General features: G+C 34.9%; 2 protein-coding genes across 3 annotated transcripts in view; one reads left to right on the top strand and one right to left on the bottom strand.

The window, feature by feature from the left end:
• The window catches only part of LOC116413505 (cell adhesion molecule Dscam2), a 267,994-nt gene extending 243,924 nt beyond the window's left edge, over positions 1-24,070 (bottom strand). The window contains exon 1 of one of the 2 annotated variants that reach the window (XM_052894224.1): positions 23,923-24,070. The gene's annotated coding sequence lies outside the window, so the exon portion shown is untranslated. The remainder of the gene's footprint in view (positions 1-23,922) is intronic. The other variant, XM_052894223.1, reaches the window with a different exon arrangement.
• LOC128200528 (uncharacterized) lies at positions 1,231-4,705 on the top strand. The gene is made up of 2 exons (XM_052894225.1): positions 1,231-2,047; positions 2,572-4,705. Exon 2 carries the CDS (start codon positions 2,577-2,579, stop codon positions 4,446-4,448), a length of 1,872 nt encoding a protein of 623 aa, XP_052750185.1. The 5' UTR covers positions 1,231-2,047; positions 2,572-2,576; the 3' UTR covers positions 4,449-4,705.
• Positions 24,071-24,493: the final 423 nt, after the last annotated feature.

The following is a 24,493-nucleotide window of genomic DNA, read 5'->3' as shown; positions in this document are numbered from 1 at the left end:
TGCTTGGTAGGTAAACTAAGCAGCCCGCACTATAACAAGTAGGTATTTTGACCTTCTAGTTCAGAAATATTTTAGTACTAGGCAGAATAGCTTTTAGGCATATTAGACTAAAATAAAAACGTGGGGCCCATTAACTATTTCTGTATTACTTTCTACTATACTAAGTGTGGATTGCATCGACTTATTATAATCGTCATCATCATCATCCTAGCGGTTTATCCCGGTCGCATCCGAAACCTCATAGCTCCGGAGTCCAGGGTCCGCTGAATCGACTTACTATAATCGTAACTGGAGGTTTTGACCATCAATAACCAGCCGTTACGGCTTCACCAGCGAACGCCGAGCTCATGATCTACCAAAGTATAAGATATGCTCTGCTATAGGTATGATTTCAGAGGGGCCCCACGTTTTTATTTTAGTCTAATATGCCTAAAAGCTATTCTGCCTAGTACTAAAATATTTCTGAACTAGAAGGTCAAAATACCTACTTGTTATTACAGATGGGCAAAGCACCGGGTTTAAACCCGGTGCTTTGGTAAAAACCCAATAAACACCCATAAACTCCCATAATCACCCAAAAAAATAGGTTTTTACGTATTTTTTTGAAAATATGTAAGTAATACCAATAAATTATTTTTATAAATTGTATTGATCAATTCTACAATATTAAATAAAACGTTAACTAATAATATTTCAGGAAATTTTAAAAATCTATATATAATAAAATGAAAGTAATTAATTTTCAGTGTTTTCATGTTGCAGTTGATCAACATGTTGGCCTTTTGCTTCCCGTAGATACTTTAAAATTTCTTCATAACACCTCGTTCGCACACATGGCCGTATATATTTAAATTCTTGAGCCACTAACAGTCCGAAATACTCATTTCTTTTATCCTCTTCTCCATAAATTAAGCATTTAGAACAGTTTGTTTCTTCTTTCAGTAAATTTTCTTTTACTTTATCCTCGTTTTTTTTCTTTGTTGCGACGACGCTGGGTAAATCATCTGGACACTGGGTCTCACTATCGCCAAATATATTTGGAGATCGGCTTCGGCTACGGCTTGGCAGACATTTTTTTCTTTCTACAATTTTAAATTAAATTTATTAGAATAAATGCTTTGAACACACGCGATCTAAGTACCTTTTGTGTTTATTATACCTTACCTACCTAGGTATAAAAAGAGTACTTACGTAGATTTTCTTTTATTAACTGTTTTATACGAAGATCTTGATCTCTCAAATTAGCATCCATTTTACTTCCAGTGATTATCAACTAAATTAATAATCCACAAAGTATTAAATAACGTTTTTTATGAAATATTTAGCACAAAAACAATACCCTTTAAATATCGATCGTCAGTAACTGTGGCTGACTTACCTATATTCTAGCAAGCAGGACTGCCAGATGTGAAGGGGAAATCCCCAATAAATTGTTGCATGTGACTGATGATGTGAGCATGTTCGTTTCATAATAAAAATGTTGCCAGGTAACCAAAAAGTCGTATGTTTTTGTGCGAATTACGATCATAATCTTTACGATCGTACATTAAAAAATAGACAAATAATAGTATGAGTACGATTTAAATCGTATATCTGTCAACCCTGCTAGCAAGACAGCGACAAAATCACGTTGCATAACAATGTAGCCCAAGCTTATATCTTATGAAATATACGGAAGAGATACGGACTTAGAAAAAACAGAAATGTTGTTCTTTGTGGAAGTCATTGATGAAATTCTATGTATTTTAGCCCGCAAACTTTCTTCAAACAAAAACAGCGCCATCTAGTATCGAGTTCTGTAATTATCTCTTTGTTTATGGATTTGAAGTAAGACCGCCACGCATGCAATACATTATGACTGGGGATTCCCCTATTCGTCGACGCTGAATATGAGGCGACGACAATCACTGTCAAACGTGTTCACTATTACTCTGACTCTGGTAACGTGACTTCCTGGTAACGTGTTAGGTAGGAAAAGCAGTAAAAAAGTGCATATTAAGGGAGCAGATTTGAAATAATATTTATACTTAACAAGAAATAATTAAAGGTAAGTGGATTTTTGAATGATACAATTATATCATGATCACTTAACAATTTTAACTTAAAATTAGATGTATTATTACAAGCTTTTATTTAGCTTGCGTTATGTAAATAAAAGTATGTAGGTATGTTCGTATGTTGATGCAATTATCCTCAATCCTCAACCGACTGGGATAAAATTTTCCATACACGTTTATTTTGGATGATAGTGCATAGTTAGCTGAGAGTCGTCATTGGATAATAATGGTGGATAGCCTAAGATGTGTACTAGATATTTATTTTTAACATAATATGCGTAAGTACCTAATCGAATTAAAGAAGTTGCTGAGAAAAATACAGAACAATACGATAATAAACTAGCGTCTGCGTTTAATCCTCCGAGGAGATGTAATTTTACAAAGGTTTTTTGTATTTATTTTATTATTTTTTTAATAAATTTATTGTAAATAACAAGAAATAATCATTGTAAAAAAATAGGCACTCTATTGTTGAATTTTCGTCAGACCAACTAATCATCGTTCATTTTTTTAGGTTCAATGGGGAGACCTAAAGATTTACGCATATGGGAGCACTACCGTACTTTACCAAACAAGTCTGTTTCTTGCAAGCTTTGTAATAAGGTCTACAAATTCAGTAATGCTGCCAAAATGCTTCAACATCTTATCACTTGTCCAAAATCTCCAGAAACATTAAAAGACTCTATGAAACTTATAAAAGATAGCTCGTCCAAAACCAAAATGTCTGGACTGTCAGAGATAGAGACAAATGATTCTTTTATAAGCCCCTCGTCGTCTGCTAACACTACAATAAATGCTGAGTTTCAAGACACCGATGATCATATAAAAACAGAATTAGCGAGAGCTATATTTGTAACAGGGACGCCATTATCGATGGTGCAACATCCTTTATGGATACAATTTTTCGAAAAATTGCAACCAAAATTTAAAATACCTTCACGTAAAGCTTTAGCGACAAAATACTTAGATAAAATATATAGAGAAATGCGTTTTGAGTTAAATGAGGAACTAAATGCTTGTAGTTACTTACACCTTCAGTGCGATGGCTGGTCTAATTTAAGAAATGAAGGAATAATAAATTTTCTTATATCAAAACCTCAACCTGCATACGTTAAAAGTTTGAATACAGAAAGTAATCCTCACACTAGTGAATACCTTAGCCAAGAAGTTGAAAAAGTAATGAAAGTGTATGGAGCAAATAAGTTTCTTGTACTTATTGGCGATAACGCTAGAAATATACAAAAGGCATTCGAATTAACAAAACTCAAATATCCACATGTTGTTCCTCTCGGTTGCTGTGCACATATCCTTAACTTGTTGTGCCAAGATATTGTAAAGATACAAGAAGTAACTGTGTTTATTATGCAAGCCATAAATATAATAAAAACTGTTAAAAGGAGTCAACGATTAAGTTCCTTGTTGATAAAATCAAGGCAGGGTGAAGATTCTACACAAACACTAAAATTGCCTTGTGCTACAAGATGGGGAAGTCATGTTACTTCGTTAAAAAGTTTGAAAGCAAATAAGATAGCTTTGCAAATATTAACAGTTAGAGAAGATGTGGTAATTTCAAGAGATATTAAAGATTTAATTCTAAGTGATGATTTCTGGACGAAGACAGGGGAATGTATAAGTATTTTGGAACCAGTCACTGAAAGCATATTTTACTTAGAGAGCGACCAGAATCGTTTGCATCGCACATACATTACATTTAGAGATGTACAAGCTAAGATACGTTTTGCATTAAATGAGATTTCGACATTGAGCGAAGAAAGCAAACAGCAGATTCTAACATCAGTATCTTCAAGATGCAATATGGCAATGAGGCCAATACATTTTGCAGCATATATTCTAGACCCCAGGACTCTAGGAGTCGAACTTACTCAAGAGGAAGAACTTAAGGGTATGGAGTTTATCTACAATTTAAGCCAACACTTAAGTTTGTCAAATGTAATGGCAGATTTGGCGTGTTATAAAGCTAAAGAAAACTTTTGGGCCAGAGGATTTGTATGGAGCTCATTAGATAGCATTGAGCCCCTAATATGGTGGAAAGGTATTTGTGGTTCCACTGAGTTAAGCAAAGTAGCGATTCGTATTCTATCAGCTCCCTGTACTTCGGCGGCCACTGAGCGTTCCTTTAGTATCCAAGGCTACATACATAATAACAAAAGAAATCGACTTACAACTGAAAGAACTGAAAAAATTTCATTCATTTGTTATAACTGGAATCTTAAACATAAAGCTGAATGCGAGGACATTCAGTTTAATGAAGAAAATACCTTAGAAGCTTTCATTGAGCAAGTAAATGAACATAACAGTTTAGACGAAATAGAGCCTATCGAACCTATACAATTCATCGCTTGTAATAACTCTGAATCTGACAGTGATTGACTGTAGTTTTACATTTTACTTTCATCTCTTTCTTAATAAACTCAAAATCAAATTAAAAGTTTTTTATTCTGTAGGCTGCATAATAATATTGTCTATGTCCAGTATAGTGGACGTCTTGCGGCTGAGATGACGATGATGAAGTACAAAATCATAAACACCCAAAAATTTGGGTGTTTATGGGGTTTAAACCCAATAAACCCAAAACACCCGGTTTTTACCCACCAGACTTTAAACCCACCCAGGTGGATTGCCCATCTCTACTTGTTATAGTGCGGGCTGCTTAGTTTACCTACCAAGCAAACCCTGGTGTTAGTGTTCTCTCATGAACTGCCTTTCGGCCGCTGACATGGTTCATGTTATGACAACCACTACCATCAGAGACATTAATGACCGAGATCACCTACGTAGGTTGATAGGTAAGTAACTATTTATTTATTTTGTAGTTTTCAGTGCATATAAAATAAAACCGTTTAACTTAAAAGTTTTTTTACCGATTTTTATTTTCTTGTTTTTAGTATTTAGTGAAATTGTTTACTGAATATTCCTCATTTTATTTAATTTATTCAGTGCATCGTTATTACATGGTTTCTTACCTGATAATTTAGTACAATCTAATTCCTCAATACATAGCCCTTCCAGAGACTTGACTCGACTTAGAGCCACGTATGCTTGTCCTTCCTCAAACCATTTTGAGCCCAAATATACTACTGCATGGTCGACGGTGCTGCCCTGCATTTTATGGACGGTGAATGCTCATGACAAAACTAAGGGCAACATCCTTTTTTCAGCCGTACCATAATTGAATTTTGCTGGAAACTGTATGGCTTTAGGGTAAATAACGTGCATGCCGTCTGTGCCAAAGTCAATTAAAACTGATGATATATCTGTTTCGTACATTTGGGTTCGACGGAACTGAGGCCAAAAAGGTGTCTGAGTGTCAAGTGTCTGAGAGTCTAGTGTCTGAGTGTCTTGTATCCAAATGTCCAGTGTCTGAGTGTCTAGTGTCTAGTGTTTAGTATCTGAGTGTCGAGTGTCGAGTGTCTAGTGTCTAGTGTTTAGTGTCTGAGTGTCGAGTGACGAGTGTCGACTGTCGAGTGTCGAGTGTCGAGTGTCTAGTGTCTAGTGTCTAGTGTCTAGTGTCTAGTGTCTGAGTGTCTAGTGTCTGAGTGTCTAGTGTCTGAGTGTCTGAGTGTCTGAGTGTCTGAGTGTCTGAGTGTCTGAGTGTCTAGTGTCTGAGTGTCTGAGTGTCGAGTGTCGAGTGTCGAGTGTTGAGTGTCGAGTGTCGAGTGTCGAGTGTCAAGTGTCGAGTGTCGAGTGTCGAGTATCGAGTGTCGAGTGTCTAGTGTCAGAGTGTCTAGTGTCTGGGTGTCTGAGTGTCAAGTGTCTGAGAGTCTAGTGTCTGAGTGTCTTGTATCCGAGGGTCTAGTGTCTGAGTGTCTAGTGTCTGGGTGTCTGAGTGTCTAGTGTCTAAGTGTCGAGTGTCGAGTGTCGAGTGTCGAGTGTCGAGTGTCGAGTGTCGAGTGTTGAGTGTCGAGTGTCTAGTGTCTGAGTGTCTAACGTCTGGGTGTCTGAGTGTCAAGTGTCTGAGAGTCTAGTGTCAGAGTGTCTTGTATCCGAGTGTCTAGTGTCTGAGTGTCTAGTATCTGGGTGTCTGACTGTCTAGTGTCTAAGTGTCGAGTGTCGAGTGTCGAGTGTCGAGTGTCGAGTGTCAAGTGTCGAGTGTCGAGTTTCGAGTGTCTAGTGTCTGAGTGTCTAGTGTCTGGGTGTCTGAGTGTCAAGTGTCTGGGTGTCTGAGTGTCAAGTGTCTGAGAGTCTAGTGTCTGAGTGTCTTATATCCGAGTGTCGGAGTGTCTAGTGTCTAGTATTTAGTATTTGAGTGTCGAGTGTCGAGTGTCTAGTGTCTGAGTGTCGAGTGTCTGAGTGTCTAGTGTCTAGTGTCTAGTGTTTAGTGTCTGATTGTCGAGTGTCGAGTGTCGGGTGTCGAGTGTCGAGTGTCGAGTATCGAGTGTCGAGTGTCGAGTGACGTCGAGTGTCGAGTGTCTGAGTGTCTAGTGTCTGGGTGTCTGAGTGTCAAGTGTCTGAGAGTCTAGTGTCTGAGTGTCTTGTATCCGAGTGTCCAGTGTCTGAGTCTAGTGTCTGGATGTCTGAGTGTCTAGTGTCTAGTGTTTAGTATCTGAGTATCGAGTGTCGAGTGTCGAGTGTCTAGTGTCTGAGTGTCGAGTGTCTGAGTGTCTAGTGTCTAGTGTTTAGTGTCTGAGTGTCGAGTGTCGAGTGTCGAGTGTCTAGTGACGAGTGCCTAGTGTCTGAGTGTCTGAGTGTCGAGTGTCTGAGTGTCTTGTGTCTGGTGTTTAGTGTCTGAGTGTCGAGTGTCGAGTGTCGAGTGTCTAGTGTCTGAGTGTCTAGTGTCCGAGTGTCTAGTGTCTGAGTGTCTTGTATCCGAGTGTCTAGTGTCTGTGTGTCTAGGGTCTGAGTGTCTGAGTGTCTAGTGTCTGAGGGTCTAGCGTCTGAGTGTCTAGTGTCCGAGTGTCTAGTGTCTGGGTGTCTCAGTGTAGTCCTATTATTTGATACCCATATTGTGGTGGTTGTGGAAAAATATGTACCTGGTCCGCCATATTGGAACGGCGTCCATCTTGAATTTTAAATTTTGACATAATCATCGTGTTTTACTAGTGTAGCCCTTTCATTTGATACCCATATTGCGGGGGTTAAGGAAAAATATGTAATCCGCCATTTTGTATCGGCGGCCATCTTAGATTTATAATGTTATTGATTTTATTATATTGTATTGTCATCTAAATTATATGTGTGTACCAAATTTCAGATCAATCTGACAACGGGAAGGTGCTTAAATTCCAATTTCTAATTTTGACCCAAATAAATAAATACCGTACGGGTCGAGCTAAATAAAACCGTTTAAAAAAAAAAAAAAAAAAAAATTTGCTGAGTGTATTCATTTGTGTACCTCTTGGTACCATAAAGTTTTTACCTCGTTATAAAATTTGGAATACACCAAATAGAGATGTAGATCGTGCTTTATATTAATTACTGAAAACATCACGGTCATATCGTCTAGTTAATGAGTAAAGAGTAGTAGTTAAATTAATTAATTACTATTTTTTTTGTGCAACTTAGAATGGCAAACAAGCTGACGGCCCACCTGAAGGGAAGTGGTAACCGTCGCCTATAGACATGAGCAGTACTATAGACATAACAGAGTATACTGTTACATTCATGATATCCCCTATGCGTTGCCATTGCTGAGAACTCAGGTGTTATTCGTCTGTACCCTGTAAATTCATTGCCATATCCCAACCTTCAAACCGAAACACAGCTATGAAAACACGCCAAGCAAACGACTTTTGTACAAAGTCTCACTCTGGTAATATTAGAAGTTTATAAAATTGTTGTAACAGTTTTACACTATATATATATATATATATATATATATATATATATATATATATATATATATATAATTAGATACGACTGTAAAGAATTGCAATTAGACTCAAAACAACATTGTGTTTGCCACCATTTTGTCAGCTAGTCTGCACTTTAGAAGTTACATTGTGAACTTGGCATGAGGACTGCTTCATTTTACTTGTCACTTGTTTTATGGCTTGAATTTATACAGACACGCTTGAAGGTGCTATACAGGGACGGTCTGGGGATGACTCTGTTGTAGTGCGTAATTAGAATGTATGATTAACCAGTTGACGTTAGCCTCTGCTCTGAATTTTAGTAAGAAATGAAATTGGAGTAGCGTTTAATCAGAAAGTGTCTAAATTATTTTCAGGGAAAAAATATATTTTTACAAAAAACTTTAAATACAATGAAATAGGATTATAATTCTCACTATTATTTCAAATATTGATTTGTTTGTTTATTACGGGTTAGAGTTTTATTATGGTTCCACGAATCGTTAAGAATTTAAGCATACATACATGTACTAATTGGGATGGAAAAAAACATAAGCTACTTTTTTTATTCTTTGTTAATCAATAAACCAGTCATGTGAATTAAGTTATTGGTATAAACTAATATTATAATTAATGTGAATATGAGTTCTTGGTACTTTTACTTAACCAATAGTGATGAAATTTGGCATATATTATTACAGTACATGGCATGAAGAAGAATAAGGTAAATTAACTCTTCGTCATGCCGGTAAACTCACGGGCACTGTTATTTATAGACAAATAACGTATATATGTATTATTTGATAAAAAAAAAAAACAATATTTTTTCCATTACAATATTTTAACTTAATTGGTATATAGTTTATATTTTTTGTTATTCTGGAAAAGTTAATTTTTTTTTATATAGAGAATATTTTTTTAAATGGCAGTAGTTTTTTCTATATGACAAAAGAGTGGTGTGGTATATCAATTTATTAGTGTTGATTCTATAAATTATGATAAATTGAAAAACAAGCCTTTTCATTATCACATATAGACTAAGGTTCTCCTGATTTCGATACAAGTGGACATAAGATTTTGTTATTTCTTTAATTAATTCTATTTATTTATTCAACAGACATTATCGCTTTTACCAATTCGTACAACAAGGCTTTATTCCAATTATTTTATATAATGTACATTTAAATTTGTATTAATTAATTAACACCACAGATAAACTCCGTTGCTATCCTGTGAAACTCTTCATTAGTACAATGGAATAAGTCTACTCGTGGGCATTGATTATAATTATTTATGAAGGCTTTACTAACTTAAAATACGAATAAGCTCGACTAGTTTCAAATTCAATAGGAGTCTTTATTCATGAGCGCGGTATTTTAAAAGAAACTTAATATAAACATAGTTAAAAAAAATAATGTATATACAATATTTTTTCTTGATTGACTATCAACATTTAAATTTACGTATGAAGTATAGAAAGCTAAGATTTTTCACATAAGTTTATTCTATAACGTGAGCATCCACTGAAATACTAATATCTTCAAAAGAGGGGTAAAGAGGTTTCTTCAGGGTCGGCAACGCGCGCGTAATACCTCTGGTATTGCAGGTGTTCATAGGCTACGGTAACCACTTACCATCAGGTGGGCCGTATGCTTGTTTGCCACCTCAGTGATATAAAAAAAAAACTAGAAATTTTTTTTGAAAATTTCAACTTAAAGAAAAAATACGACACTATACGTGTAAGACCACGGGCAACAATTAGCATTATATACATGTAAATTGGAGATAAAGTTAGTAGCGGCGAAAATAGATTAATAAATAAAGGCATTAGTACCCACGTTCGCAATAACGTATGCACGTGTATGTAGGCCTAATATATCTTATGAGGGTAAAGGGCCAAGACAAAGGGCTGTCCGAACACAAATCACTCAGCCGGATAGAATATTCGACTCGATAATTAGCGGTGAGCGCCACTTCACAAATTCGGGTTGGAACTTCTAGCATCGACCCAGCGGCTGTGATTTACCGACGGTTTGCTTATCTCGTGAAATAATAAAATTATTTTATACAATATTAAGTTTAAATATTATATATTCTTTTCTCAAACATGCTTGGAAATGTGAGCATTATTTTGACAATATACCCAACCAGGTCGACCCCCTCGCGGTTCTCCCTGAAAACTATCATGGTTAATTTCTGATGAATTCATCATGATGGGCTAACTGGCCTGTTTTCATTCTCATCTATCACCCTTTACTGGTGCACATCGATTTTACTGCAGACATTTCGTAGACACATTCGTCATCAACATCATATTGGCCGTCAAATTTTTTTTTATACAACTTAGAATGGCAAACAAGCTGACGGCCCACCTGATGGAAAGTGGTAACCGTCGCCTATAGACATGAGCAGTACCATGGACATAACAGAGTATACTGTTTCGCCCATGATACCCCCCATGCGTTGCCATTCCTGAGGACTCAGGTGTTATTCCTCTGTACCCAGTAAATTCACGCCATATCCCACCCTTCAAACCGAAACACAGCCATGCAAACACAACTGCTTCACGGTTGAAACACGATTGGGACAGAAGTACCCAAGCAATGGAGTTTTGTACAAAGTCTCCCTCTGGTTATAAGTTATTAAGTATTTATAACCGTTATTTTAGGTACATAAATATCAATATATTTTTATATCTAAATAAATACTACTTCTATCATGACTTTCTTTATTTAACCTCGTCATTATTCGGAGATTACGAAAAGCTAGTTGCTAATAGTTTCTATATTCAGTAATGTACATGTTTTATTCGTTAAATTCCTGTGTTCATGATTTATTCTTTTTTTAGATAACTGTATTTGATAAGGATAAGGGCGTCTTATAACTCGTCCGTCACCAACAGAGACTATCGTCGGCTTAATGTACTCTTTAAAGAACGAAACAAATGGTCATTTTGAGTGACTTTCAAAGAAGGTTTTTTGTGATTACGCCAATCGATCACGTCCCTAATTTTGAATCGGTTCTCATAATTCTTCTTGTAATCGATAGAGTTAATTCCATGTTATTTTTGTAGTGACTGAAGTTAACATTTTATTTTTGTTATACTAGCGGCCCGTCCCGGCTTTGCACAAGTGAACATTTTTACAACATTTTAAAAAGTGGTTATTGTGACATAACGATAATAGTTGGACATATAGTATCGCGAAGTTTTTTATAGTTATTGATATTTTCTTCAATATCGTAGAACATACTTTTGTTCTATCACCAATAGTTTCCGCAGCGCACGCGACGAAAGATATTTTATAACATTTTTTACACCTCGAGTTACGTTACTAAAGTTTTAGCAAGGATCCCTAATATTTTCTAGCAATAAATATAGCCTATGTTACTTAGGGTGAATGTAGCTTTGTAATGGTGAAAGAATTTTTGCAATCGGTAAAGTAGTTTTTAAGTTTATTCATTACAAACATACATACACACAAAAATACAAATCTTTCCTCTTTATAATATTAGTGTAGATTATTTATTATATAATAATAAACACAATTTGTGTATTTTTTTTTTGATGGGAAAATGGTATGGTAACCCCGCCTGCGCTAACGGGATACGCTGGCGGAGCACCAGTGAAGGGTGATAGATGAGAATGAAAACAGGCCAGTTAGCCCATCATGATGAATTCAGCAGGAATTAACTATGATAGTTTCCAGCGGGAACCGCGAGGAGGTCGACCTGGTTGGATATATTGCTAACAATGGGATTCTCAGTCTCCATTACTAACAATCCCTTTCCCCCCATAGATCAAATTAAGGTATTACATCAATTAAATAGTTTCTCCATGTCCTACTATATAAGCGTACAAAGCTCCATACTGGATTTAAACACAGATAGAAAGATTTTAAAAAGTCTTTGTACTTATTAATGTGAAAGTAGGACTTATTTATTTGATATATCATGGTGTTTTAATAGCTTAACATGTTTTCATAAATTTAAGCAAAAAATAATATAAAATATAATATATGGGATAGCGAAGAATATAGGCTACAGTTAATACTGGCAGGGTTTGTTTTATTCTTCTGTAGATATATTTTTTTAATATTATTTGGCTATCGAAGGACCACTTTTATGTTTGTAAAATATGCTGGTTCTTGTTATATATATATATATATATATATTTATATATATATATATATATATATATATATATATATATATATATATATATATATATATATATATATATATATATATAAATTATTTATTAACTATATTATTTGTAAGTAAAATGCCGTCTGTTGACCTGATGTATTGTATGTATTTTTTGTTCTATTTCATATATATATTTAAATATTCTTTTTTTTATAAAAAACTACAATTATCAATATATAAAAAGGTTAATTTTGAACAGTAGGGGTGGCCTATTCTATGCTGGGACCATACGGTGATTTAAATATGAGTATATAGCTATAAAATGTTATTATATCTACCTATTTCAATAATGAAGTACCGTATTAGACAAAATTCAGGAACAATAACCACAATAAGAAAGAGATAGAGGATGAAAGGAAAATATAATAATGACATGAAAGAAGGAAGAATGTAAAGAAATTAAAAGGAAATGACACGTAATAAACCACCAAAGTAGTAAGCCTGGAAATTAATATCCGCTACACCCACTAGAAAGAGGGAATCAAAAAACAAAATGAAGTACCGCGTTCCTAGTTCACTGTTCATCCCCAAGATTGACTGGTAAAAAATGTTACTAGGTTTAAGTCCGCCTTTTGTGGCAAATTTTCTTTCGGTCAATAAAGTTGCTTCAATAATAAATACCTTCCTATCAAAAATTTTAGGTACTTCACTATACCAGTTCTCAATACTCAAGTGCTCTATTTTTCCCAAAGTACTATTCATTCTTCTCGTATAATGATTCTGATTTAATGCGAAAACGGTCTCACCTGCTCACTTTCCCATTATATTGGAAGTGAAAGTGAAATGAAACGGCCTAGAGATTTCATACACAATGTAGTATCTGTTTTTTGTAGAAAACATTCTTTAATGTATAATAAATTTATTCCATTCAACACCTAAGTAAGTACACAGTTTTTTCCATACAATTTACTTGATATTTCTTATTGCTGTAATTAGATTAAATTTAATAATCGTATTTATGTAAATGGAACACACAGCGCCATCTATTATCGCTTTGGGAAGTACCCAGCGTACGCCATATTGTATTCCCTCTCTAATTTCATCTGCATTTGCGTTGCACTGCTAAAATATGTATTTAAATAAAATATAGGATTCATTAAAAGTTGTCGTCTATTTCTCGATCCAACCATCTCAGCAATTATTTTTATTTCTGCCGTTAACTCTCTACTGCTGGACATAAGCCTTCCCCATAAGGGGAGTTTTGCCAAACGTGGTAAACGCTTGGCAGTTAGGCTTTTAGAGATGCTTTATGAGGGACGCTCCTGCCCATCCCTCGCCCTCCCTTAGTCGCCTCTTACGACACCCACGGGAAAGATAGGGGTGGTTCAATCTGTTATGAGGTAACAAACATAAAAAAATGCAACTGAACTAAGAACCTCATTTCTGAAGTCGGTTGATTATGGAAATAAAAGTCCTTTTGCTTGGGCAACTCTGTCCCATTCTACTTCATGTTTCTACCGTGAAGAAGTTGTATATGCATGGCTGTGTTTCAGTTTGAAGGGTGGAATATGGCAGTAAATTTAACAGGGTACAGAGGAAGTCCTGAGGAATGTTGCCATTCCTGAGGCATGGCATGGGAGGTATCATGGGCAAAGCAGTATGTGTGTGTGTACTGTTATGTCCATGGTACTGCTCATGTCTATAGGCGACGGTTACCACTTTCCATCAGGTGGGCCGTCAGCTTGTTTGCCATTCTAAGTTGTATAATAATATATATATTAATATAATGTGTTGGCTGCGACCTGCGACCCATGTAAATTACTTTATAACTGATCTGTCACAAACAACGATCTTATCTAGTTTCCGATTTCATTTGGGACTATGTAGCAATCCGACGAGGATTCCAATCAGGCCGTGTCTATGCGTGAAATGGGAAATTGGAATATGGCCTAATATTTCTTATTGAACTGGGCGAGTGTGTTTTATTAAACTTGGCTTTAATAACATTTTTTTTTTCAAAGTTAATGCGCTTTGTGAGGGGAAATTTAATTTTTTTTGCTTTGAATGTACGTACTTTTTATGAATTCCTGCGAGCGGAGCCATGAGATACAGCTAGTAACAAATATAGACATACAAAAGTACTTTAAATAGACAATAATTTATAAAATATTTATTATTTGAATAAAAATGACAATATAATAAATACTACGTCCCTTATGAATTATCACCAAAGCTTAACAATTGCGGTTGCCAACTCGCCTGCCAAGCGTGGCAACTACTAGCAAAACTTTACTTTTGGGAAGTCTTATGTTCAGCAGTGGACAGTTAATGGTGGATATAATAATAAAATACTATACACGCTATTTTTGGCTCGGAATTTGCCATACTATCCAAGTAAAAATACTCCATCGTATCTTTTTGATGTCTTATTTTTGGTAATAAACGTGGATTATATGAATAATATTGAAATATACTATTGCAGGAAAATAAATATTATAAATAAAATTTTACCTAATTTCAATGTAACTTCACTGAGTTAACTTAAACAGCAATAATATTAAATTGTTTATTAATGGTTGTAAATTAATAATAACTAAAATTGCGTCCCTTATTAAAAAAAAAAAACAACAATTTCAATTGTGGCAACACCAGTAATTTTGAATTAAAAACTAAACTAGTTCTATATATTTTTTTTTATTTAATAAATCTGTTTATATATCCTTTCAGATAATAAAAAAGAAAAAACGCAATTCGGTTCATAAATGACAGAGTTATGAGGAAACAAATATGAAAAAAAAGTACAAAAGGATCGAGAATCCCCTTCTTTTTGGAGTCGGTTAAAAAAAAGTTGGTCTATTTTTTAAAATCCTTGACCTATTTGGCTTCATAGTGAAATATTAAGTTAAATATTTATACGACTTTTGTTAGTCGATAATAAAGTCTAATATAATTTTGTACCTTCAAACTAAACTAGTTGAAATAACTAGCAAAATTTTTTGAAATATTATAAATAATTATATAAGTAAAGAATAAATACTTCTATATTTTGTTGCGTAACTAGTAAGCGAAGTTATTTTTATGCTATTGATTAAGTAATCTGTAAAATGTAAAAAGTTGTAGTTGAACCTTATTAGATAAACGAATAACTATTATAATATAACGAAAAATAAGTTTGAAAATTCAAAGAAATTAACGAAAAAAAATAAGAGTACAATTTTATTTTTACAAACATTAATTTAATGGTTAAAACATCACCAAAACTCTTAACTATCAAAGTCTAACCATGATAGCCAATCGGCTTGCCAAGAGTGGGAACTACTCGCAAAGCCGCCCTTTGGGGGGGGGGGGGAGGCTTATGTTCAGCAGTGGACAGTTAATGATTGTAACGCTAAGTATGCAGACAGGTCGCCAGTTCCGGGGCCGACCACATGCTCAGTTGTTGCAGTATTCGGCCGTTCATTTACCTTCCTCATGCTCCTCAAATATTGCCCCTAAATTGCGCCCACCATGTACCCTCTTGTATAGGGGCCTCTTGTATAGTACCCTCATGTACTCTCCGTCACCCATGCAACCAAGAGGACAAGAGGACAATATGCCTTAAATACCGCAAATTTACTAGTGGGAGACTTTGTACAAAAGTCGATTGCTTGAGTACCTCTGTCCCATTCGTGTTTCAACCGTGAAATAGTTGTGTTTGCATGGCTGTGTTTCGGTTTGAAGGGTGGGATATGGCGTGAATTTACTGAGTACAGAGGAATAACACCTGAGTTCTCAGGAATGGCAACGCATAGAGGGTATCATGGGTGAAACAGTATACTCTGTTAAGTCCATGGTACTGCTCATATCTATAGGCGAGGGTTACCACTTTCCATCAGGTGGGCCGTCAGCTTGTTTGCCATTCTAAGTTGTATAAAAAAATTTTTGACATTTGCCATAAAATATGTACCTATTTGTAGTAATTTGGTGAGAAAGACATTGGCTACTTTTTAACCGACCTCAAAAAAAAAGGATTGTCAATTTAGACATATTTTTTTTTAAGTTTATTTTCCAATAACTTCGTCAGGTATAAACGGATTTGAACAAATTCTTTATTTATTTAAAAGGTATTTACAGATTGGTCCCGTTGAAGTTTTATCAAAATCGGTTTAGTAATTTAGTTTTCAAAACAAACAAACTAATTGTGCTACATTTGTAGTCGGTTTTCGTTTGTGAAACACAATCTTAATTATACACTTCCATCCATATTTCCCTGTCGTGACCGTAGCCAATAAATAAACGAATTAATTTCATTAACAGTAATTTCCCTTCATTATGTTCCCTTAGTCACCTTTTACGACACTCAAGTGATACAAAGAGGTGGTTCATTCTATTGCAAAACCATACGGCAACAATGTATAAGCGATACAGTTATTTTATAATGCAACCAACTGAAGAAGATAGTTTTTTTTTATCTATATGCATTTATGATGGTAATGAAACGTAGCATATCTTCTCTCCTGTTCTCATTCTCCTTCTCTTACATAAAGTTAACTTCTACAAACAACAAAAAAGGTTTTTTTTGATGGGTGAAAATGGTATGGTAACCCCGCCTGCGCTAACGGGATACGCTGTCGGAGCACCAGTGAAGGGTGATAGATGAGAATGAAAACGGGCCAGTTAACCCATCATGATAAATTCATCAGGAATTAACCATGATAGATTCCAGAGGGAATCGCGAGGAGGTCAACCTGGTTGGAGACTGAGAATCCCATTGCTAGCAATATATGCTAGCAATGGGATTCTCAGTCTCCATTACTAACAATCCCTTTCCCCCCAACAAAAATGTTAGTCCATTACACCTTCCTATATCTAAGTTTATAATTTCATCTCCACTCTTCAAGTGGAGTCGACAAAGTTCAACGAACGCTCGCCCGTCTAGTCTAGACTACCTACATAAATCCACGCTGCACTCCGAAAACATTTTCTTTTTCTGTTGCCAATCTGCCATCTATTTGTCTAGCCTATGTACACTTCTAATTGGACTGTATTGCTCGATAATAAGGTCTATTCTCCATTACAAAGACGCACAAGCCGCTCGCTACACCTGAGACTGGGATCAATTATGCAAGGGTACAGGAGATCTCGGGCTAAATAATAAAGGCCACCTGCATTTAATTGAGGTAGATTTGTACGTATATACGTACGGATAATTATATCATCTTTTATTCTATTGTAATGTCTCGTTTATAGCAATGAAAATGTGGTATTGTTCTAATTCCGGATAAAATTGGATTTATTATTATATTTTATTTTTAATAAAATCTTTACTAGGCTTTGGTAATATGGATATCGATCCAATATATATATATATATATATATATATATATATATATATATATATTGGGTTCCTTTGTACCTTGATGTTAGAAAGTAAAGGTCATCACCCTTTTTGATATCGCCCATATTGGTCGGATTCTATTATTTTTTTTTATACCACAGGGGGCAAACGAGCATGTAGTTCACCTGATGGTAAGTGACTACCGCCGCCCACGATTATTTATAACACCAAAGGCATTGCAGGTTTTACCAGAGGGAGACTTTGTACAAAAGTCGATTGCTTAGGTACCTCTGTCACATTCGTGTTTCAACCGTGAAGCAGTTGTGTTTGCATGACTGTGTTTCGGTTTGAAGGGTGGGATATGGCGTAAATTTACTGGGTACAGAGGAATAACACCTAAGTCCTCAGGAATGACAACGCATGGGGGGTATCATGGGCGAAACAGTATACTCTGTTATGTCCATAGTACTGCTCAAGTCTATAGGCGACGGTTACCACTTTCCATCAGGTGGGCCGTCAGCTCGTTTGCCATTCTAAGTTGTATAAAAAAAATCTCATTCACATGGGCAAAGTCACGGGTAAAAGCTAGTAAAGAATAAATAAATAATTATATTGTTCGATTGTTACTCCAACCATAAGCTAACATGTTCAACGAGCATCCTCCAAATTGTATGGCAACAGTTTACAGGAGGCTCGCCTGTTACTGACATACCAAATTAACGGATCCAAAATGCTCCCGGGAATGTGGCTTTAATTTAAATAGTTACCTGGGACATATTGTTGTTGCACAGTTTGTTTTCTACATTCGTTTAAAGTGAGAAATGTTATAAATTTTGTCATTATTCGATGCAAATATAAAGTAGAATTTAATGAATTACTCAATTATGTATATCAAAATAATTTATTTAGCGTTTATTTATACATATTAAAATATGTATACAGGGCAGACTTAACGTAACGATTCAACGTAAGCCGTAACAATTTTTTTACGTTCTCCAAAATTAAGTAAAATCTTCGTGGTCAACGTTTCGGCCGAAGAAGCTGTTGACGCATACAATCAGCAATTTTTACTATCCCCACTTCGGAGTGGAATAAATCTTTTAAAGACTGGTTTGAACGCTTGCAAAAGTGTATTAAATATCGCGGAGAATTGTTTGAAAAACAATAAATGGTAATAATCTATTAGATTTTCTATATTTATTTCAAACGATACAACTTAAAAAGCAACCCTCAATTATTTTTACCTTATTGTTACTATAGGGTTACCTTAAGGTGAGCCTGGGATTCATAGCACTAGTGGTTTTGGCCGGTAGGAATTCGGTAGTACCCATAGGCCCCGGGGGAGGCGTATGGGTCTGCATAACTCATTTCCTCACGTTAATAAAAAGGATTACCTTAAGACAACTATAAAATTGGTATTAAGGTAACCTTAAAGTTACCTTAATAAAATAATTTATAAAAATGTATTATTTCTTTAATTTAGTGCAAATTTATAAAAATTCTCGTGTGTACATTTGTGTGTGTGTGTGTGTGTGTGTGCGTGCGTGTGTGCGTGCGTGCGTGTGTGTATGCGCGTGTCTGTTGCATGTACGCATGTGTGTGCGTATGTAAGCGTGTGCGTGCATGTGCGTGCGTGTGCGTGCGTGCGTGCGTGTGTGTGATTGTGTGTGTATATGTGTGTGTATGTGTGTGTGTGTTTGTACCCATATACACGCATTTATATTTATACAAACAAAAAAATATAATATTCTTAAATACACGAATTTCTTTTTTTAAATTCATGCAAAGCACCTCATTACGAAGATCGTCCTAGACGATTCGTGGAATCCCGCAAGCAATCCACAGCATTGACAGTATAATTCTCAAGTCAAAATGAGAAGGGTCCGGCCACCACGACGTGACTTGTCCGCGGCTAATAAAAATATACGGCGCCATGATTAAGACGACCCTATATTTGGGTTAATCACTCGTGGACACCGTGAAAGATTTATGAAGACACACGAAGTAACGATTTAGATGTGTAATTGGTAGGCTTTGGCTAGAAAAAAAAATAATGTAATAAGAAGCATATTAAAAGTTAACAAGTTTATGCTGATCTTTTTAAAATAATAGTTACTACTTCCTATGCCACTGTTTTTTTTTTGGTGGATGAAAATGGTATGGTATCCCCGCCTGCGCTAACGGGATACGCTGGCGGAGCACCAGTGAAGGGTGATAGATGAGAATGAAAACAGGCCAGTTAGCCCATCACGATAAATTCATCAGGAATTAACCATGATAGTTTCCAGGGGGAACCACGAGGAGGTCGACCTGGTTGGGTATATTGCTAGCAATGGGATTGTTAGTCTCCATTACTAACAATCCCTTTCCCCCCTATGCCACTATGTTAGGTTGACTGGAAGAAATCTCTTTTAGAGACAATCATTCGTCTTTGTTACTAATTTGTTATTATTACTATATATTTTAGTGCAATAAAAATATATATATATATAAATTTCTTATCATATAACCAAAGTATGAGATATATTGAATAAATAAATAAATAATAATTATTATTAATTAATTTATTAATTTAATATAAACTTTTTAAATATATATTATAAGTTGTTGACTTCCATTTTGAATATCTATTTTTTTTAATTCGACTGCTAAAGAAAGGTTAGCAATCATTTTCAAATAATCATTGGTATTTATTCGTTTATTTATTTAATGCTTAAAAAATTGCCTGCAGTTAAATTTGTTTTAATTGCAGACTCGTGGAATCTATTGAGGCTGATGTGGCTACTGAATAATAAATAATATACTCCCAATCGATTATAAAAAAGTTATTAAATACTGTTCAAATTTGAGAAATATTTTTTTTTATTCAACTTAGAATGGGAAAAAAGCTGACAGCCTACCTGATTTACACCGGTAACCGTCGACTATAGACAAGAGCAGTACAGTGGGCATAACAGAGTATACTGTTCCGCCCATGCGTTACCATTTCTGAGGACTTAGGTATTATTCCTCTGTACCCTGTAAATTCACTGCCATATCCAACCCTCCAAACTGAAATACAACCATGCAAACACGACTGTTTCACGGTTGAAACACGAATGAAACAGAGATGCCCAAGCAAACGACTTTTGTACAAAGTCTTCCTCTGGTATGGATAGGCATATCCTAACTTAGCACATAGTGCACATTGTTTATTTACTGAATCACGCGGACAAAGCCACAGGAATCAATAAATATTATAATGTATCTAGTACAATATATTGTAGTCAAATCGAGAACTTCCGCTTTTCTGTATATGAAAATAAAATGTAACATTTCCATTTCGGCCGTACCTTCCTCTTCTGGTTGTGACAGAGTTGACGTCCCTAGCCAAATTGGATAAAAATTGGCCAATTGCGTGTTTACATAACTATAGAAACTCCCTCATTTTCTAGTTAAATGTTAAATATACAAAACTCGTCTGTACTTAACGGGGATGAAAATGAATGAATCATTGACGTTTTTGAACGTGTATTGCAACTGTCAATTTGATCATTTGTACTAAACATAAGTAGAAAAAATAAAAAAAAGTCTCCCGTACCATTCAGCAGGCAAGTTTGTTATTCAAATCGTGTATTTTATGTATTTATTTATATTATATATATAAATACTATATATATATATATATATATATATATATATATATATATATATATATATATATAATATTCCCCCCTCTTTCTTTTGTGTATTTGTGTACTGTAAATGATGCAAATAAATGATGTACCGATCTGTTTATCTACCTATCTGTATTTTAAAATAATAATGTTTTGCTTTGAAATTATTCAGTATTCTTAATACAGTATTTAGTATTACAGATATACGACGATATTAGATTAAAGAAGGAAACTTGACAAACTCATAAACAACAGATATACATATACATAAATAATAAGTCCAAAAGTTCAAAATTAAAATCCCTAAATATAATAAATATATACAAGTATATAATATAGTTGAATTATTTATACATTTACATACATTTAAATATTTTAAAAAGTCATTTATTGAATAAAAATTGTAATCCAGTAACCATTTTTTAACTGTAGTTTAAAGTGATTTACTGGCAGTTCCATTATTGATTTTGGTTTTTTTTTTTTGTTGGGTGAAAAGGGTATGGTAACCCCGCCTGCGCTAACGGGATACGTTGGCGGAGCACCAGTGAAGGGTGATAGATGAGAATGGAAACAGGCCAGTTAGCCCTTCATGATGAATTCATTAGGAATTAACCATGATAGTTTCCAGGGGGAACCGCGAGGAGGTCGACCTGGTTGGGTATATTGCTAGCAATGGTATTCTCAGTCTCCATTAATAACAATCCCTTTCCCCCTAATTTTGGTATTTTATTATATATTCTAATGGTCATATCAAATATATGGACATGATACGTCTACATAAGAGAGTTTCTTAAACAACTTTAATAGATTTGTAATAAAAAGAGAAGGAATGAATAGAAAATGTACTGTGGAAGACGCAAAGCGTATTTTGACCTCAATGACAAAGCATTCTATTAAATAATTGAGTAAAAAGAGAGGTGGATGAAGAGGGATGCCAATAGCAATAATGATGGGTAAGGACTTGAAAGTTAAGTGTATGTAATTGGTATAAATATTTATATTTCCAAAAACTAAATATGAAATATATAATGTATAAAAATGTATGTTGATATGTTGAGTGACTGACTAGCTGACCCATATATCACTACACAGTCGAAGTCTTTAAATCTAGAATCTTGGAAGTTTGTTGATAGGTTCCTTGTATAGCGTAGGTGAACAGCAAGTCGTGTGGTCTCGGCATAGAATGGATCACTCTTTCCATTCCCATGAGTGTTGTAAAAGGCGACTAAGGAAATTTAATGGTCGATGAAGAATCTAGCTGCGGTTGGCAACCCGCTGTCAAATGTAACAATTACTGGCAAAACCCCCCCTTATAGGGAAGGCTATTCTGTAGTGGACGGTTGATGGTTGATATGGTGATGATGATGATGATGATGATGATGAACAATAAGATAAGAGTTTTAAAATTCAATCTCTAAGGAGATAAAACGGGAGTTAAAACTTTATATAGAATTTCGTCGGTTTTAAAGTTAGACACGTGAAACTTTAGATTTAAGCTCTTGGTTTCAAACCAAAATTAATATGTTTATTAGCTTATAAAGAATTTCCCCCTAAAAAGGTGAAATAGGGGATGAAAATTTATATGGGAGTTTTGTTATAATTGAAGCTTGAATTACGAAACTTTAGTTTTAGACTTTTGATTAAACATAAATAAAAAAACTTTTCATTGTTTTTGGATATTTCACCCATAAAGGAGTGAAATGGGGGAAAAACTTTTATAAATGAATATTTATAAAAGTTTTTTTTAAGTTTTTTTTTTGTTAAAATCAAAGTTTTTCGGCAGTTTTTGAAAACTGTATCCCTAATAAAGTCAAATAGGGGATAATTTGATTTAGATGAAAATTTCTCAACTTTAAGTTAGAAGTGCAAAATTCTAAATTGATTCTTTTGCTAAGAAATAAACAATTTTATCATTATTAAAAACCAAACACCATACGTGAACGAAGCCGGAGGCAAAAACTAGTGTTTACATAAATGAAGATGTTTAAGTTTATTTCCCTTTAATTCTAGTAGCATATATGTATAAATTTACAATTTTTTTAGATTACTTAGAATGTAAAGAAGCAGGCCTACCAAGAGGATGGCCCACCTAATGCCACCTTACTCTATTTTCACAGTTATACCTCACCTTTCAAACAGGAACACTGCCTTTCAAACTTAGCTGGTTGGCGGCAAAAACGCGAGTGAAGAGTGAAGACTTCATGTATATGAGTTTTGGTACAAAATACCCATAATGGAGAAATAGAAATATGATATACAAACAAAAAACAAAATTGAGACTAAAATACGAAAACAACATCAAACCACTGGTTTTTTATATTATTTATGTATTTTTTTGATCCATAGAAGGGGAAATTGGATAGATATAAATTCATATATCGAGCTGTCTGACTGATGATCATAGCAGAAGACCGACATTCTCTCCTTCATGTCCAGAGGTGGGACAGTAATGATTATTATAGTACTGATTCTCTGATTTGTCGAGCATTGCCAGAGGCAAGCAGTATAGTAAATTACGATTGTAGCTGTAGTTATACCAAAAATAACTTTAAAAAGTCCTTTTTGTAAAATATGCGATTTGTTTAAAAAAATATCCATTTTTTTTTGTTTTAATACAACATCAAATTTCAATATTAAGAATTAAGAAGCGATAGAATTGGAAGGCAAGACAAATAACTGTATGTAACATATGTGTTTAATGTACTTTTTTAATAAAGTACAAAAATGACCTGTGTTTAGATTAGGTAAAGTCACAGCCACACAGCGATAAAGGGTTAGTTACATCAGCTGACAAATGATCATAACCTCTGTTCCGTCAAAAATAAAATCATCTCGCTACATAAACAAAGCGACCGCAAACTATTGCGGTATTAAAGTGCACTCGAAAATACTTCAACCCTGCAACGCAGGGGTAACCGTTAATTACTGTTACGTACCTAGTTTTATATTTTTCCACTAGTGTTCCTTTCGCACGGGCAGCACTTAGGATTTGGGAGAGAGGGATGGAGAGAGTGTAGGGCATGCACGCGAGGTACACCCGCACGCGACGGCGGCGCGAGGCTCACTAAATCCGTGCCGCTCTCGGCCAGGTCAGGTCGAATATTGGGACTCGTCCAGAGCAACTTGGAATAATAAATTGTGTAAATGTTTTAACATCACGCCCTTGTTTTGTACGGCAATTTGTTGGGACATTGTGCGTTAGAATGAAATTTGCTGTCGGCTGTTTAATTTTGATGCGAACGGCCCTTTCGGGTGTTAGGTCAAGATTAGGTTACATTTTAAGCTTATAATGAGAATTATAAAATGTACACTTGTGAAAAAAAAATGAAGATTAAACATACTATATCAACCGTTAACTGTCCAATTCTGAACATAGGCCTTCTATTGTAGGGTATTTCAAATAGTTGCCACGCTTGGCAACCGCAGTTAGAAAGAGGAGGGAAGTGATCGTTAGTAATACACACATGCACAACCACTCTTTGGAATCAACTTCCAGCAGCAGTATTT

The sequence above is a fragment of the Galleria mellonella genome, unplaced genomic scaffold, assembly GCF_026898425.1.
Source record: "Galleria mellonella isolate WM207_F2 unplaced genomic scaffold, CSIRO_AGI_GalMel_v1 utg200, whole genome shotgun sequence".
In the NCBI taxonomy this organism is placed as follows: Eukaryota; Metazoa; Arthropoda; class Insecta; order Lepidoptera; family Pyralidae; genus Galleria; species Galleria mellonella.
The sequence above is the reverse complement of the archived record's forward strand: the minus strand, read 5'-3'. Positions and strand labels throughout refer to the sequence as shown.

Bases quoted from the DNA above. Each gene is read 5' to 3' on its own strand.
- LOC128200528 (XM_052894225.1), top strand. From the start codon at position 2,577: ATGGGGAGACCTAAAGATTTACGCATATGGGAGCACTACCGTACTTTA.